The sequence below is a fragment of the Delphinapterus leucas genome, chromosome 14 (assembly GCF_059928025.1).
Source record: "Delphinapterus leucas isolate spDelLeu-1000000601 "Yukka" chromosome 14, BTC_Dleu_Yukka2, whole genome shotgun sequence".
Classification (NCBI taxonomy): Eukaryota; Metazoa; Chordata; class Mammalia; order Artiodactyla; family Monodontidae; genus Delphinapterus; species Delphinapterus leucas.
The window spans coordinates 15714342-15733168 of record NC_143142.1 but is presented as its reverse complement, the minus strand read 5'-3'; the positions used below and the strand labels follow the sequence as shown (position 1 = coordinate 15733168).

Below are 18827 nucleotides of genomic sequence, written 5' to 3'. Positions count from 1 at the left end.
TATACAGCAGAAACTAACACAACATTGTAAAGCAATTATACTCCAATAAAGATGTTAAAAAAAAAGAAATACATAAAAAATATATACATGTACACTTAACAGTAATGAATTTTTGCATATATTATTTTGTATCATATACATTTTTATGTGTCCTAAAATGGAGGTATTTCACAGACGTATTTTCATAGCTCTCCAGTGGGTAGAGTTCTTGCAGTGTCAGTAAATAAAGTGGCAACAGATTATTTCCTAAAATCTTCCTGACCTCATTATTATTTCTAGTAATTTTACAGGACAATAGTTTTCAGAAGTGTACTATTATACCACTTTCAAAAATTCTATTTTTAATTCCTCCTAGCCTATAACTATACTGATAAGGTTTTTTGTTGTTATCAAGGAGCATCTGTAAACAGAGCAAGTGTAAAATCACTATTAGGAAAAACCTTAAATTTCAAAGTTAGGGACAAATTGGGAAAAGAGCCACAAATAAAGTTCACTTACTTTTTAAAGATGACAAACCACTTGTTCCACCAAAAAGAGACCGGGTAGCAGAGCTGCCTGATCCCCCTGGAGGTGGGACCAGCATCACCAAGTATGTACCACAGGTGTAAATGGGCGTCTTCCGAAGCATTTTTAGAGGAAGGCCACAGCTAGTATTCGCTGGTAAAAAGGAATGAAAATGGTGAGCAGAAATAGTTGACACACAGATTAATTTGATTACCAAACCAAAGTAGAGTATAACAAAGGGGCCCCCAATTCTAACAATAATATACTCAGACTCAAAATACAGAGCAAGAAATAATAAGCTAAGGGCAAAATAATGATCTTCTGTCTCCACAGCCTGGTCCCAAGCCTCCTGGTTACATGATCTGAACATTTCTCAAAGGTGTTCCCAGTATTCAATATGTCCTTATGTCTTTTAAAAACCTTTCAATGGACTTGAGGACACGGGGAGGGGGAAGGGTAAGCTGGAACAAAGTGAGAGAGTGGTATGGACATATATACACCACCAAATGTAAAATCGATAGCTAGTGGGAAGCAGCACATAGCACAGGGAGATCAGCTCGGTGCTTTGTGACCACCTAGAGGGGTGGGAGGGAGACGCAAGAAGGAAGAGATATGGGGATATATGTATATGTATGGCTGATTCACTTTGTTATAACGCAGAAACTAACACACCATTGTAGAGCGATTATACTCCAATAAAGATGTTAAAATAAATAAATAAATAAATAACATAAAGATCTTTCAAAAGAATGAACCCTCACATGGACTAAATCTCAAAATAAAAGAAGAATCCTACTGTTTATGTTTCCCCCTAGGAAACTGTGCTCCAGTAGAGATCTTTTCATTTTATATAGAACAAATTATTAACAGGTTTGTGATATTAAATTTATTATAAACAGCTCTGAACATGGAATCTACTAGAAATTTCAACCCATAACTAGTTAATAAAAGCTTTCACAATGTCTATCACAAAATTAACTTTATGTCCACAGAATTTATAACCCATGATGTATTTTCTTTTTTTTAGGGTCAGTGACATAAACTATCATTAGGAAAATAATTATTGTATCTAATCAAGAGGTATAAAATGTACTTTAATTTCCCTTACTCACTGGCAGATCTGAAAATGTAGGGTGAATTTAACGATTTTCTATATATTAGTCCAGTGAAGATTGACGATGGCAACAGAAAGTCAGAGTGCTTTACCTAGGAAGCTGTCAAGGTATAAAATATGACTGCCTACATAGACATAAAATTATCTTTAGATGGTTTAGATTAGAAAAATTAGACAAGTGAAACCTAATCTGTCATTTGCTTTGAATGCCTGTGGTTCTAAAAAGCTCCATTTTTTAAACTTCCAAGCCGCCAACAAGTATATTTTTCATTTAGGACATAAATCCAGTAGCATAAATTTCCATAAGTAAGAAACCCAAAAGGGGCAACGACTGAAAAACTAGCAACTTTGTGAGCATAACCACACAAAGAGCATAACCACACAATCGTGGTTTTCACCAAGATGTTTTTAATATACATACTCTTATTAACATGGTATTAGTTTATCACAGAATTAAAAATCCTAGACCCTCTGAATGTTGAATTAATTGTCAAAAGTTCACTTAGCCTATAACTGGTGAATTTTTATGCAGCAACCTCAGGTTAAATGAATACATAGAGAATGTGCATAAAAGTATGAGCGAAATCACATGTTTAGAGTTACAGATACCAGTTTTCACAAGATTCTAAATATACCCTTGCCTTCTGAGTCCACTTTCTGATATCACCCATGTTTTCTTATGTAACAAACATCCTTTTAGTATTTCTATTGTGCAGGCTAGTATTCAATTTTCTCCCAAGGGACAAACCCAGATCAAGCCTTCAGCTTGTCAGGAAAATGTTTATTTAGGTAATAGGACTGTCCTCTACAAACTATTTCCTATAATTCAAATTATCCACATACCCAAGTTATAACAACTATTAATAAATTCCCTACTTACATTTGATACAATGGAGACCTGTGGAAGTAACATACTATCCTTAAATTCTAATATGGACTAATAAGTATTTAAAATTTGATAGTCTCACAATGAATTAATCACAAATATTTTCTCTCCCTAACATTTCAATATATAAAAGGATTAAAGCATAAACTGCATTAAATTCATTAAACATATATTAATTCAGATTCATTTTTCTATACATGGCTCTTTTTCTAGCCTGATCTTTTACTAGAGGTCATGATTTGTTATAAATTCATGTAGTTGGTATGTAATATGAAAACTCCTCAAGAATAATGGTTCTTGACTTTGGGGGGGTCATAACTGGCCTTGAACATCTGATAAAAATTATGATGATACATATGTTATTTAAAACTTTGGGAGAGCATATTTATGAACCTCTGAAAGGCTTATCCCCATGAAGAATTCCTGCTTTAAAAGTACAGAACAGTGTGTTTAGAAGGCTACCTTTTATTGAGAAAAGAAGGACAATAAAAATACATAAATTTGTCTTTCTAAATTAATTTAATTTCTCTTTGCATAAAAAAACTCTGACAGGATAAACAAAAACTAATAAATAGAGATACCTACGGGGGTAGTGTGGGGCAAATACTGAATATACCAGGACACGAGAGTAAGATTTCTCTGCATATACCTTTTATATTGTTTTCACTTTCAAACTCTGTAAACATACTATTTTCAAATATTAAAGTGCAAACACTAAATGCCAAATTCCAGAAAAAGCAACCTCTGTTGTGGAAGGTTTGCCTCTCATTTTCTTGGTCAAGAATGTATTTAGAAAAACTAAAAATAGAACTACCATATGACCCAGCAATCCCGCTACTGGGCATATACCCTGCGAAAACCATAATTCAAAAAGAATCATGTACCACAATATTCATTGCAGCACTATTTACAACAGCCAGGACGTGGAAGCAACCTAAGTGTCCAGCAACAGATGAATGGATAAAGAAGACGTGGCACATATATACAATGGAATATTACTTGGCCATAAAAAGAAATAAAATTGAACTATTTGTAGTGAGGTGGGTGGACCTAGAGTCTGTCATACAGAGTGAAGTAAGTCAGAAAGAGAAAAACAAATACCGTATGCTAACACATATATACGGAGTCAAAAAAAAATGGTTCTGATGAACTCAGGGGCAGGACAGGAATAAAGACGCAGATGTAGAGAATGGACTTAAGGACACGGGGAAGGGGGGAAGGGTAAGCTGGGACGAAGTGTGAGAGTGGCATTGACATATATACACTACCAAACGTAAAACAGATAGCTAGTGGGAAGCAGCTGCATAGCACAGGGAGATCAGTTCGGTGCTTTGTGACCACCTAGAGGGGTGGGATAGGGAGGGTGGGAGGGAGATGCAAGAGGGAGGGGGTATGGGGATATATGTATACATATAGCCGACTCACTTTGTTACACAGCAGAAACTAACACAACATTGTAAAACAATTACGTTCCAATAAAGATGTTAAAAAAAAAGAATGTATTTAGTGAAGATGATGCTAAATATGAGTTTTTTACATTCGTGAAGCAGATGCTAAAAGTGAAAACAGTTTATACTAACAGTAATGATACAGTATTTACCATTAAACACAGAGCTGCTTTGAATTATTACAGATTCATGCTAATTCATGTCCACAGCCAATAGTATGTATTAGCTTGGAATTAAAAAAAATGGAAAATGACTGGAAGGACATTAAAAACGGTGAACTACGTAAAGCAAAGTGCTTTGTATGGCACACTGTAAATGCTCAATAACAAGTATTGCCTGAATTCCACAGGCAGCATGCACTAATCACAAGCTGAATGTACCAAGCCATGAAAAGGCATGGAGGAATCTTAAAGGCATATTACTAAGTGAGAGAAGCCAATATGAAAAGGCTACATTCTGTATAAATCCAATTACATGACATTCTGGAAAAGGCAAAACTATGAAGACAATAAAAAGATCAGTGGTGGCCAGGGCTTGGGGGGTGGGGAGGGATGAACAGGTAGAGCACAGAGGATTTTTAAGGCAATAAAAGCACCGTATATGATGCCATAATAATGCACACATGTCATTATGCATTTGTCCAAACCCACAGAATGTACAAGACCAAGAGTGAACCCTAAGGTGAACTATGGACTCTGGGTGATTATGATGTGTCAGGGTGGGTTCATCAGTTGTAACAAACGGACCACTCTGGTGGGGATGTTGATAATAAGGGAGGCTGTGCATGTGTGGGGGCAGGAGGTAGACGAGAAATCTGCACCTTCCTTTACTTTTGCTACGAACCTAAAACTGTTCTAAAAAATAAGGTCTTAAAAATATATATAGCTGAAAAAGCGAAGGGCAGCCTACCTGCCTGATCCTCTTTCAGGGTGTTGGAGATGGTGGAGCCGGTAAGGGCAGCCAGCGTTGCGGATGGCGAGGCTCGGTAGCGTGAAAGTCTGCTCAGAAGCATCTCATTAATGCTTTTTGCAGACTCGCCCTCTTTTCTCATTAGAATTGTGCGTTCCTGAAGCGGGTTGGCTACAAATACACCATTTTCAACCTAATATTTAAAGAAAAAGAGGTCCGTAAATGATATCTGTTTCCATTCATTTAGCAAATTTCTACTTGAGAAGTGTATTATTGTCATCTGGTTACTCAAAAACATTTCCCAAAATTGTACCTGAGTAGGTGTATACCTCAAAACCTAACTGCTCTATAGAAACTGAGAACAAAAGGAAGGCTACGAGAAGTTTGAGAGCTTTCATTTTTCGTAATAGCCCAGATTTTAAAAGTAATGAGCTAAGTTTAATAGGTTCTATGGAAGGCTGTTGATTAAAATTCCTTATATTGAATTCCACAGGCAGCTCTCACTAATTACAAACTTCTGACAGGTACAAGTAAGATGAGAGGAAAACAAGTCAATCAGATCTTGATTTACCATTAAGTACAACTATGAGGATAATGTCTTCTTGAAATATAATTGGCTAAAATCCAAACTCTGTATTAACAGCAGTCAACACTAGCCCCAGCTGCTCGGGTATTGGCAGAGCAATCGTGGAGAAAGGCAGACTTTGTCTGCTAAAAATATATGCCAGCTTCAACTGGATCCTTGCTGGTACTTGGCAGTTCTTCCTTCATCACTTGATTATTCCCCAGAAAAATCTCTGGAGTGGTGATTCCAAAATTCCTTCACCAAATTTTGAGCTTGGCTTTAAGGAGACCACCTGGCTTTCTTTAATGCTAAAAAGATCCAGACCACTTACTGTAAGCTGCTCCCACTCATCTCTCTTCCCACTCAAGAAACTTTGTATCCAGCCTCATTTATTCCTTTCCTCTTTTTTGTTTTTGCGGTACGCAGGCCTCTCACTGTTGTGGCCTCTCCCGTTGCGGAGCACAGGCTCCGGACGCGCAGGCCCAGCAGCCATGGCTCACGGGCCCAGCCGCTCCGCGGCATGTGGGATCTTCCCGGACCGGGGCACGAACCAGTGTCCCCTGCATCGGCAGGCGGACTCTCAACCACTGCACCACCAGGGAAGCCCTATTCCTTTCCTCTTAATCCAGAAGAAGAAGCACTTCACCTCATGTTATTTAAGGAAGAAGCACTCTGCCTCCTCTCTAACTGCTCCCTCAGTTATCTCCCATCTGCCCCTTCACGCTCAAGGTCTCCCTCTCTGATTTCCTGGTGTCAGATATTCACAGGCCTCCGGGATCTTAAACAAAACCTTGGTGGTCCATTGCAATACCATCCCTCTTCTCCACTCCCACTCACTATCAAATGTCCCAAATGTATCTCATGCAGCCTCTGTACCCACTGCCCCCTCCAGACCCAGGCTCCTGGATCTGGCTGCAGTCTCAGAAACAGATGCCACTAGCAAAGGTGGGCAGGACTAGAGATAAGAGAGAACAGGAGTATAAAGCGGCAAGGCTTCCAGAAGCAAATAAAAAAACAAAAAAGAAGTACAAAGTGAAAGGGTGGTAGCAGAGAAGAGGCAAGAGAAAGAGCAAATTGAGGAGCACAGCCAGGCGAGGTTCCTGGAAGGGCTGGACCTGGTGGGGGGAGGCTTTTACAAGACATTCACAAATGGTAAGGGAATGAGTTTCTTAGAGAGAATTTCTCTAAGAAATTCTCTAAGCAATTCTTCGAAATGCTGTTTCTATTTCCTCCCCTCTGCTTTTTAACACTTTGCAGCTACTTAACTCAGCTCCCTCTAACAAGTGGACATTCTTGATGGGCCGAGAGTAACCTAGAACCAAAATCAACCTTTTTCTTGACTTCCGTGTAGGTTGTGCCACAGTTGCCAGAACTCTTAAGGTTGTCCTTCCTCAGTCTCAGTGGTAGAACACAATCCCAGTTTGTTTCTTTTTAACATGAACACTTACCTATGTGTAAGGGACTCTTCTAATGAGCAAAGCCAAGATAGTTCCTGCCCTCCTTGTTCTCCTCTTATTTGCTGGTTCCCATCTCCACTTACCTAAATGGGAGTTTGCTTAGAGTTAGACCCAGCCTCTGGTGTCTAAGACCTCTGCCTGAAACACTCTGTCCCTAGATCCTCCTATGTGTGGCTGGTTCCTTCCCATCATTCGGGTCTCAGGTAAAATGTCACCGCCTCAAAGAGGCCTCCTATGATTACCAATCTAAAGAGGAATCTCCTCCACCCACCCACCCACCCCCCACAAGCCAGAGCACATCACCCAGTTTTATCTGCACAGCATTTACCATTCTCTGAAATTATTTTACTCATTAATTCATTGATTGTTTGACCTTCTACCTTCCCCGCCCCAACTGAATATTGGCTCCCCGAGAGCCGGGATCCTGCCTGCCTTGTTCACCATAACATTTCTAGCACTCAGAGGCACGCAGTGAATACTTGAAGCTTTGCTGAGTAAACAAATCGGTGCCCTGGCCCAAATCCAATACCAGCTCTCCGAGGTGGCTCCCACGTTTCTATGTACAGACCCAGCCTTGCTACTGAGATCTAGTGCCGCTTCTCCAACTGCCTCCCACTCCCCAGCATTTCGACTGGAGCAGCCTTCTGTCGCCTAAAATTTAACACGTCCACATCTTACCACGTCATTTTACACACACACACCCCAGCTAGATTACCCTTTACCAAGTATAGCTCTAGTTATGTTGCACGACTCTAAATATGACCCTTCAAAGGCATCCAGATAAAAAGCAATCACTTGGCATTCAGAAGCATTACCCAGACTAGCCCTATGAGAAAGACAGCAGATAGCTTAAGAAAAAAAATCGTATCATTGTGTTCAAGTACTTCGAAAATACTGAAAAGAAAACCTGATAAAGCGCCTGTGAGAAGCAAGGAGGACTGGGCTTTGGTGCCCAAGTGGTAAATCTGGGAACCTCTGTACTTAGCTAAGAAGCTCTTTGGGATGAAAAAGCTACTACTGATTTAGAAAGGAGGGGAAGAGCCTGGGAGGAGTAAGAAGCAGCACAGAGTTAGTAACGATGAGAAGCTTCCCTCTGGCTCCCTTCCTGGCCCAAGCACCTCAAGCCCGATGACCATCCAGCCTCTCAACTGGTCTCCCCATTTCCACTTTGACCCCATATGCTTTACTCTCCACACATCAGCCAATGATTTATTTACAAATGTAAATAAAACCATCTCCTTCCCTGTTTGAAACCCTGCAGCAGCTTCCCAACACACTTATAATAAAATCCAACCTACTGGTAAGGTCCACAGGGTCCAACATCCACTGACCTCCCCGGCTGGTCTGCCTCTGCTCCCCCTTTCTCAGCACACTTTCAGCCACACTGCCTTCTGTCGCCCCTCCAAAATGCCTGTACGCTAGGCCTGTACTTGCTGATCCCTCTTCCTGGACTGGACTAGTTCTGGTTTGCCCGAGACTGTACTGGTTTTAGCACTGAAAGTCCCATGTCCCAAGAAATCTCTCAGGCCCAGGCCAATGGGGATGGTTGGTTGCCCTCTCTGGCAGGATGGATGGCTGCTTCTCATCATTCTCGTCTCAGTTCAAATGTCCTTCCTCAGAATGGCCCTATCTGCCAGGCAAACTGGAGCGGCTCCCCACCTCCATGCCCCCTCACTCTCTATCGCATTATCCTGTTTTATTTTCTCCCCAGCATTTATCACTTACTGAAATTATTTTGTTCTTGCTGTTTCCTTTCTTACTCATTCCCCACACTCTAATGTAAGCACCTTGAAAACAAAGGCTTATTACCCTGCTACCCAGACAAGGCACTGGATTAACACAGGAAGGATGAATGAAGGGCATCTCAGTCAGCCAGATCATAATTTAAAGGAAATAATAAACCCATCAGGTGAAGGGGGAGATGGACCTCTATGAACACATGAACACTCTATGACATAAATCACAGCAAGATCCTTTTTGACCCACCTCCTAGAGAAATGGAAATAAAAACAAAAATAAACAAATGGGACCTAATGAAACTTCAAAGCTTTTGCACAGCAAAGGAAACCATAAACAAGACCAAAAGACAACTCTCAGAATGGGAGAAAATATTTGCAAATGAAGCAACTGACAAAGGATTAATCTCCAAAATTTATAAGCAGCTCATGCAGCTCAATAACAAAAAAACAAACAACCCAATCCAAAAATGGGCAGAAGACCTAAACAGACATTTCTCCAAAGAAGATATACAGACTGCCAACAAACACATGAAAGAATGCTCAACATCATTAATCATTAGAGAAATGAAAATCAAAACTACAATGAGATATCATCTCACACCAGTCAGAATGGCCATCATCAAAAACTCTAGAAGCAATAAATGCTGGAGACGGTGTGGAGAAAAGGGAACACTCCTGCACTGCTGGTGGGAATGTGAATTGGTACAGCCACTATGGAGAACAGTATGGAGGTTCCTTAAAAAACTACAAATAGAACTACCATATGACCCAGCAATCCCACTACTGGGCATATACCCTGAGAAAACCATAATTCAAAAAGAGTCATGTACCAAAATGTTCACTGCAGCTCTATTTACAATAGCCCGGAGATGGAAACAACCTAAGTGTCCATCATCGGATGAATGGATAAAGAAGATGTGGCACATATATACAATGGAATATTACTCAGCCATAAAAAGAAACGAAATTGAGCTATTTGTAGTGAGGTGGATGGACCTAGAGTCTGTCATACAGAGTGAAGTAAGTCAGAAAGAGAAAGACAAATACCATATGCTAACACATATGTATGGAATTTAAGAAAAAAAAGTGTCATGAAGATCCTAGGGGTAAGACAGGAATAAAGACACAGACCTACTAGAGAATGGACTTGAGGATATGGAGAGAGGGAAGGGTAAGCTGTGACAAAGCGAGAGAGAGGCATGGACATATATACACTACCAAACATAAGGTAGATAGCTAGTGGGAAGCAGCCGCATAGCACAGGGAGATCAGCTCGGTGCTTTGTGACCGCCTGGAGGGGCGGGATAGGGAGGGTGGGAGGGAGGGAGACTCAAGAGGGAAGAGATATGGGAACATATGTATATGTATAACTGATTCACTTTGTTATAAAGCAGAAACTAACACACCATTGTAAAGCAATTATACTCCAATAAAGACGTAAAAGAAATAATAATAATAATTTAAGGTTTAAAAAGCAAAGTTAAAAATACTTCCATGTCCCCACAGTCTACTCCACTACCTCCCCGCTGATTTCTCTCCTTTTTTTCATTGCAAACGTCTGGAGAGAATTATCTATTCTTCACCACCATCTTTTCCACCTCACTTCTCAGCCAGCTCCATCTGGCTTCCACCCCCTACCCTCCCCAACAGCTCTTGCTAAGGCTACCACCAATAGCCTCCATATTCTCCATTCAAAAGACCTCTTTCAGGCTCAATCTTGACTTCTGAACAGAATTCAATGCTGTTAATAACCAAGTTCTCCTTCTTATAAAAATTTATAAAACTTTATAAAAATTTAATTTTTTTAAAGTCTTTATTGAATTTGTTACAATATTGCTTCTGTTTTATGTTTTGGTTTTTTGGTCACGAAGGCATGCAGGATCTTAGCTCACCGACCAGGGATCAAACCCACATCCCCTGCGTTGGAAGCCGAAGTCTTAACCACTGGACTGCCAGGGAAGTCCCCAAAATTTAACTTTTTATAGCCCCTTTTTAAACTTTTAAAACACATAGAAAGATGAACGGTGGAAAGCAATGCCTTCCCCACTACGTTCCCTCCTCAGACGCAACTTATGTTTCCAGTTTCTTGTGATGCTTCCACTCATTCAACAAGTATCTAGTAATCACCTATTGTGTGCCAGGCACATTGTTCTAGGTGCTGGGGACACAGCAGTCAATAAAAGAGAACAAAATCCCTGCCCTAGAGCTGACATTCTAGGCAAGGGAGACAGTCAGTAAATAAGCAAATAAACTGGCAGTAATAAGAGCCACAAAGAAAAAGCAAGGTAAAAGGGATAAGGAGGGACAGGATTATATTTTACATAAAATAATTTATAAAGAATTGTCAGAAAGGTCTTTCTGATAAGGTGATATTTGAGCAGAGACCTAAAATAAGTGAGAACAAGCCATCTGGTTACCTGTGCGATGACAGTCCAGCACAAAGGTCCAGAGGGGGGAGCACATTCAGTGTGTTTGTATGTCAGCAAGGAGACCAGGTGTGGCTAGAGTGGGGTGAGAGGGGGCCCAAATCACACAGTACCTTTACAGAGGTGAATGGGATTTGGGAGACACTCTGAAGGTAAAGCAGACAGCATATGATGACTGGACATGGAATTTGGGAAGGAAAGAAAGAGGAATAGAGAGGGACACCAAGGTCTTTGGCCAGCACTGAAAGGACACAGATGCCATGAACTGAAATGGGAAAGCCTGCAGGAGAAGCAGGTCTGGAGTAAAATCATGAGTTTGGTAGAGGGCATGTTTAGCGTGAGGGAACTATCAGACTTCCAACCGGAAAAGTCTCATATTCTGTGCATATACAAACACCCACCCACATCAATACGCATCTAGAGCTTCAGGGACAGGTTTTGGCTGAGGAGCAAATTTGAGCATTATCTGTATAGAGATGTGTTTCAAGCTACAAGATAGGATGAGATCAACAAGGGAGTAAGAGCAGATAGAGAGAAAGGGTCCTGGAAATAGGTCCTGGTGCCCGTGACTGTTGAGAGGTAGGGAAGACAGGCTGGGCAGGAACAACCAGTGACAGGAGAAGTCCTATGGGTGTCCCAAAGTCCAAGTGAAAACCTTTTCAAGAATGGCGGAGGGGGTGAAGCCACGTTAAATACTGCTAAAAGGCCGAGTAAAAAGAAAACTGAGTTGCCCTTGAATTGACTATTGTGGGAGTCCCTGATGAACTCGGGAAGAGCTGTTTTGGTGGTGTGATGAGGATACAAAACTGATTGGAGCAGGTTCAAGAGAGAATGGGAGGAAAGAACACAGAACAGTAAAAATAAACTCTTTTAAGCATATTGCTGTAAATGGGAGCCAAAGAATAGGGGAGTGGAGGCGGGTGTGGGTCAAGGGAGTTGGTTTTGATTTTTCAAGGCTGGGTATCCTCTCATGTATTTGTATGCTGTGGTGAGTGATCCACTGAGAGAGGAGAGCTGTTATCGTAGGAGAAGGACAATTCCAGAGAGAATCCGCGCCTCCCCGCCAGCCACAACTTTTATCATACAGCAGGTAGTGATTACACACAGTGCTCTGAACCTAGCTTTTTGTACTAAACAATATAACTTGGAAATTAATCTGCTTCAATCGATGCAGATCTGCCCCATGCTTTTTAATGGCTACACAGTGTTCCCTTCTGTGAAAGTACCATAGGCAGAAAGCCAGATAGATATCTATGTTTACCTTCCCAAGTCAGCATTTTATTTTATGTTTTAAATATATTTTTTGATGTGGGCCATTTTTTTAAAGTCTTTACGGAATTTGTTATAACATTGCTTCTGTTTTATGTTTTTGGTTTTGTGGCCGCAAGGCATGTGGGATCTTAGCTCCCTGACCAGGGATTGAACCCGCACCCCCTGCACTGAAAGGCTAAGTCTTAACCACTGGACCACCAAGTCCCTCAAGTCAGCATTTTAGAAGCTGCTCAACTAGTGGCCGGTGATGCTTAAGAATTTTTTATCTTATGATGAAAAATTTCAAAAATGCAAAAATAGTGAATAGTATAGTGAACCTCCATATATCCATCATCCAGATTCAACTATTAACCGGATACGGCCAAATCTGTTTAACCCACCCATCTATTTTTGCTCAAGCATTTTAAAGCATATCCCAGACTTGGGACTGACATATACACACTACTATATATAAAATAGATAATAAGGACCTACTGTATAGCACAGGGAACTCTACTCAATACTCTGTAATGGCCTATATGGGAAAAGAATCTAAAAAAGAGTGGATATATTTATATGTATAACTGATTCACTTTGCTGTACCCCTGAAACTAACACAACACTGTAAATCTACTATACTCCAGTAAAAATTTTTAAAAATAAATAAAGCATGTCCTAGACATCATGTAATTCCACTTCTGAATACTTCATTACACATCTCTAAAAATATGGACATTTTCTTATATAATCACAATGCCATCATCATACATTAAAAAGAAGAATAGGGCTTCCCTGGTGGTGCAGTGGTTGAGAGTCCGCCTGCCGATGCAGGGGACACGGGTTCGTGCAGGAAGGGACACTACTACTACCTAGAGCTGAGGAACAAGTAATAAAAGGTTAACTATAAGTTACAAAGATATTCTCCTCCAAAGAGGAATTAAAATGAATGAAATAAATACATTAGGAAGAAGGAGGAAAAAAAGGGGATGAACTGAGCCAAATGCTCATCTATCACAGCAAAAAAACAAAAAAAAACAAAACACACACACACACACACACACACACAACATATATAGGGTTAGTAAACCAAGAAACAGCAATATAAGCCTTTTACTTAGAAATATGAAAGCAGCCACCAGAAGAAGGAAAAGCTGACACCATTAAAGTAACTGTCTATAAGGAACATGCTAGGGATGGGGCAAGAGACTCTCACTTTTCATTATGAGCCTAGATGTGCTACCTCAAGTTTTAATCCATGTACATGTTTTTCTTTGATATAGATATTTTTTAATTTAACAAAAGCATATAAGGGAAAGGGGAATTCTTTGATGTTTTCCCATTATTCTTAGGACAAAGACCTAAATCTTTTAACTAGCTCGTTAGGTCTGTTTAAAAACAACTTTTTAAAAAAGGCATTTCTAACAATTTAATTATGAACGCATCTTCTAGTAGTACAATCTCTAGCAGATCAATTCAAAGACTCACTCTGGCTAAGACATTTTATAAGAAAAGATAATGACTTGAGAATACTGAGAAACTAGATAGAAAAAAAAAAAAAGAATGTACAGTTAAAGGTTACTAGACTGACAGTTAACTGGCAGGATGGATGACTTCTTTCCCAGAACAAGTTTTAACCCCATTAAAGTTTATCAGAAATTGCTTCAGTGGTTTTTTTTTTCCTTCAGGAATGCTAATTTCTTCCCAGAAGGAGGCTGTAAATTACATTATGTAAAAAGGTTTTGTCACAGACCTGGCTTGGGGCAATTTTTTCTTTACAAGTCTCTACAAATATTATCTAGACCAGTGCTGTCCAATAGACCTTTCTTCAATGATGGAAATGTCCTCTATCTTTGATGTTCAACATGGTAGCCACTAGCCTGCCACATGTGGCTACTGAGGACTTGAAATGTGGCTAATGCAACTGAGCAACTGAAGTTTTAATTGTATTTAATTCTGATTAATTTAAATAGCCACATGTGGCTACTAGCTATTATATTAGTGCAGATCTGGACCATCATGGTTTCCAGTCTCTCCTTGCCCCAAGCTCTTCTCCCTGCACTCAACCACTCTGGCCCGCTGTCATTTCCAATAAAACACATGCTCGCTCCCTCCACAGAGCTTTTCCATTTGTGGTCTCCCTTTCCTACCATGTTCTTTCCTCCCTATTCCCCAACTTCTTCATCTGGTTAGCTACTACTTTTCCTTCACTACCTCAAATTATGTTGTCCACGTATCTGTTCACTTGTTTATGGTCAATGTTTTGTCTCTCCACCACCACCACAACTCAACCCACCCACCAGCCAAAATTCAAGCTCCATTTGAGCAAGGGTCCTGTCCCCCTTGCCCATCACTGTATTCCCACCACCTAGATACCACCATGCCTGGCTCTCAGTAGATACTTAGCCAATATCTAATGAATGAATGAACGACTGCCTTCTCACAATATCAACTGTCATCTCTCTTGGGGACTCCCAATATCCATCTGTAGACCCAATCTTGCTAGTGCAATTTAGTTCCAAATTTCCAAGAAGCTTATGAGCATTTCTACTTAAAAGCCCACTGTCTACACATTAACTATCCTTATCTCCACTCTGTTGCTAGATTAACCTTCAAAAACCTTGCCTTTATTTGTGTCATACAACTCCAAACAAAGAAATCTTCAAAGACATCCAAGAGAGAAGTCAATTTTGAGGCAAGAGTGAACACACTGTACAAGTACTCCAAGTTTCTTAGGTCCTTTGTAAACCAATTATAAAAAGAAAGCAAGTAAAAAATGTCTCTGCAAAGACATAAAATGAGAAAGTGAAACTCACCACAAGTTCAAAAATGTCCATGAAGACAGAATGTCCCTTAGGTGTTTTCTCATTCAGACTGGCAGGAGACCAGATCCAATAGAAGTAAGTACCATCTGAAGAAAGGTGCACGGTGCTCATAGTGCTGCCCACAGGGAGGTGATTGGCTGGCATTGGCACCATCTGGCACACCTGGACATGAAAGGGAGGAAAACTTCATTAGTGTGACATGTAAATTCTGATTCTATCAGTTCATCATTAATGCCATTAAGTCCAAGAAGAGAATTCAATAGGCCTCCTGGTCAAAATAAAACTGACATTTACCTCTAAGAATAATATATGAAAATTATATGACAGAAATATAAGAGTTCATACAATGGGCCATGCAATAGATTAAAAGATTCCTGAGATTAATTCCCATTACATTTTAATAGGAAAAAGTATTACTAAACACTTTGAATCTGCTATGCATGTGTGTTTTATCAAACATTTATTAAAAACAAAGTTTTTTAGGGGATATGGGGATATATGTATACATATAGCTGATTCACTTTGTTATACAGCAAAAACTAACACACCATTGTAAAGCAATTATACTCCAATAAAGATGTTAAAAAAAAGAAAAAAACCAAAGTTTTAGAGAAACAGTACTTTCTGAAATTCCCTTAGTATATAAATTTAAGGCTTAAGTATATTTAAAGGACAGGAACTATATCTTATTCATCTTTATATTCCCAGCACCTAATTCAGAGTCTAACTCAGAAATTAATAATTATGGAAGGAAGGAAAAAAGCAAAGGTGAGAAAAAAACAAAAGGGAAAGCAGAGAAGAGGGAGGAGTAAAGAGATGAAGGTACACACAGATCCTCACTTAGCACATGAGGGCTTACTGAAATTCACCACGACCAGCAGAAGGAAAAAGACAAACACCCATTCTCTGTATTAGACATGAAGCATGTGTTTCTAATACTAAACATCTTTCAGTTTCAGTGTAATGAATAAGTTCTGCATATTTTATATTAAATGTGCAGTTACATACTAATTTTTACTGCCAGAGAAAAGCACTTAAAATAAGAGAAAATGAGAATCAAGAGAACTGTTGACTAGGTTTAAAAAAAAAAAAATCCAAGAATAGAAACAGAACTGAAAATCCCCAAATAAAAATAATTAGAGAAGGTCAGGTGCCTTTAGGAGACAGTAAGAATGACCTTCAGTTACTCCACCTCTTTGGGTGGGTCACTAGTTTTCCTAAAGTTACTTTAGACCCCTGAACTCATTTCATATGAACTTTTTTCCAGACTTGTTTTTGCTACCTCAAAAGTTAAAAAAGTCATTTAGTTGCTATAACCACACTTTGAAATCTGTAATGCCAAGACATCTAGAAAGTTGACGGCTACTGAATGGCTTAAGCTACCCACAAATTGTTCCAACGCACCTATCTAGTTAGTGAGAACACTGCTTTCTTGGGCAACAAAGTTTTTGCAAAAACACAGAGGATACTGACATTACGTCAAATGTAAACCACGTTCCAAGATTTAACATCTGTTTAAGTCCCCAGGCTATTTCAAATTGCCTGTTCAAATGAGAACAGGCAATGTTCTCATCTATCTGCATTACTGATAAGAAATGAAGTTAATTTGGCATCTATTTGTTATTTTATTCATCTAACAATTTTTGAGGGCTTCCATTGTGGTGCAGTGGTTAAGAATCCGCCTGCCAGTGCAGGGGACACAGGTTCGAGCCCTGGTCCAGGAAGATCCCACATACCGCGGAGCAACTAAGCCCATGCGCCACAACTACTGAGCCTGCGCTCTAGAGCCCATGAGCCACAACTACCAAGCCCGCGTGCTGCATCTACTGAAGCCTGCGCATCTAGAGCCCGTGCTCCGCAACAAGAGAAGCCACTGCAATGAGAAGCCCGCGCTCCGCAAGGAAGAGTAGCTCCCCTTCGCCACAGCTAGAGAAAGCCCACGTGCAGCAACAAAAACCCAACACAGCCAAAAATAAAATAAATAAAATTTTAAAAAAAACAAACAATTTTTGAGCACCTCCTATGTGCTCTGCAGATGCAAAGGTGAGCAAGACTGCTCTCCAGGAAAGGCACAGTTGAGTGACAGACAAGAAAAGATGTAACATCCCACTTAAGTCCTGGATGTGACTACTCTCAGGGCACTCACTCCACAGATAGTAACTCTAACCGTTCAGTTTGACTTTGGTTGAAAGACAGAAAGTTGTAGCATAAAGAGCTCAAACTCTAGAGCAGATGGGTTCAAGTTCTCATGCTGCCATTATTGTGTGGCAAGATACTTAACCTCTCTAAGCTCACTCCTTCATTGAAGGACACTTACTGAGTGCTTACAACGTGCCTAGCCTCAGGTGCCTTAACTGTAAGATGAAACTGCTGTAGTCACACCTCACAGATAAGGAGAGGAAGTGTATGTAAATTGCCAAACCCACAGCCTGGCTAAGAGAGACACTGTTATTATCAATTATCAATCAAATGTTGTGCTACATTCTAAGGACACAAAGATGAGTAAGACAGGGTCCTGACCTAAAGGTGTGTGTGTGGTCTTGGGGAGGAGTTCGACACAACAGCAGGCGATTTCAGTATAATATAGCAAGTGCCATAACAGAGCGCTTTAAGAGCACCAAGGATGAGCTCAATCCCAAGCGCACGATGATTTTATCTAAACTCATTTCAAAGCTCCCATTCCCACAGAAAGGCTGTTTAGAACAAATTGAATAGGGAGATAATGCCTTTCCAAAATAGATCTAGTTAAAAAAAAAAAAAAAGCTGGGATTTATACCATCTTTGACTCTAAAATTTTTTTAATCCTAAAATGGGAAAACTTAAGACATTAGAGAAAAAACAGAATGCCCAAACGATGACAGTTAAAAGGATGTCACTCTGGCAGGAAACTATATCAACTATGTTATTATTCCTTCTGATGATGTCACAAACTTCCCTTACTGTCGCCAAAATATAAAACACAAAGCCTTGGTGTTCTGTTTACCTGAAGGGTATTCTGGTCAATGACCTGGAAAAGAGAGTGAGGTTTATTGTCAAAAGATACAGGCCGGTGGAGAAGACTGCCACTGCCAAAAGCAATCCATCCTGGTTCCAGCTCCTCATTCCGGCAGTACACAAAACCTCTGTGGGGAAAAACGGTATACAGGCTAAGTCACCAGGTCATGTCTGAAACCCTGCAATGAGCTACAACAGACAAAACAACATTTCCCTCCTAATTTCTTTTCAATAACTAAGTATGCAAAACATCTGAAGGAGAATAAACATATTATATTAACTTTGAGACTGACAAACTATGGCAAATATTAATTTCCCACAACAAACTGGAGAGGAGAAAAAGTTGGGGAAACGGTCTAATTAAATATACATAAGGATCTCAAATTGTGGTTTCTTTTGGCAGCAATTCATAGATCTTATATCCCAACTGAAAAAAAAAAAAATCACCACTGATCCAATGTCAAATCCAAGAACAAAAAGACTTAACTCGAAAAATACCCATTTATCAACATGGAGAAGTCATTAATATAAAAATTCTGATCACAGAGGAATTTCTGGCTAGAAGCTAGAAACAATGATTTTAGGGCTACCAAACTCTTTATAGAGTCAAAACAAAGCTGAAATGCATTAACAGAACCAGAGAGAGAAAGTGACAATAAGAGAAAACCAGTCATTCAGACTTGTTTAGTCACTCATCAGTCTATGGGGAGTT

General features: G+C 39.8%; 1 protein-coding gene across 15 annotated transcripts in view; it reads right to left on the bottom strand.

Moving 5' to 3' along the window:
- Positions 1-18827, bottom strand: part of HECTD4 (HECT domain E3 ubiquitin protein ligase 4) — a 198184-nt gene that overhangs the window by 121538 nt on the left and 57819 nt on the right. For 13 of the 15 annotated variants that reach the window (XR_002641591.2, XM_022550829.3, XM_089894536.1 and 10 more), the window contains exons 6-9: positions 18105-18243; positions 15113-15283; positions 4862-5054; positions 499-657 (exon numbers count right to left, since the gene is read on the bottom strand). Coding sequence is in view for 14 of the 15 variants with exons in the window: in XM_022550829.3 (XP_022406537.1) it covers positions 499-657; positions 4862-5054; positions 15113-15283; positions 18105-18243 (662 nt within the window). In the remaining variant the exon portion in view is untranslated. Of the gene's footprint in view, positions 1-498; positions 658-4861; positions 5055-6874; positions 6948-15112; positions 15284-18104; positions 18244-18827 lie in introns of those variants that run through there. The other 2 variants (XM_089894539.1, XM_089894540.1) reach the window with 2 other exon arrangements.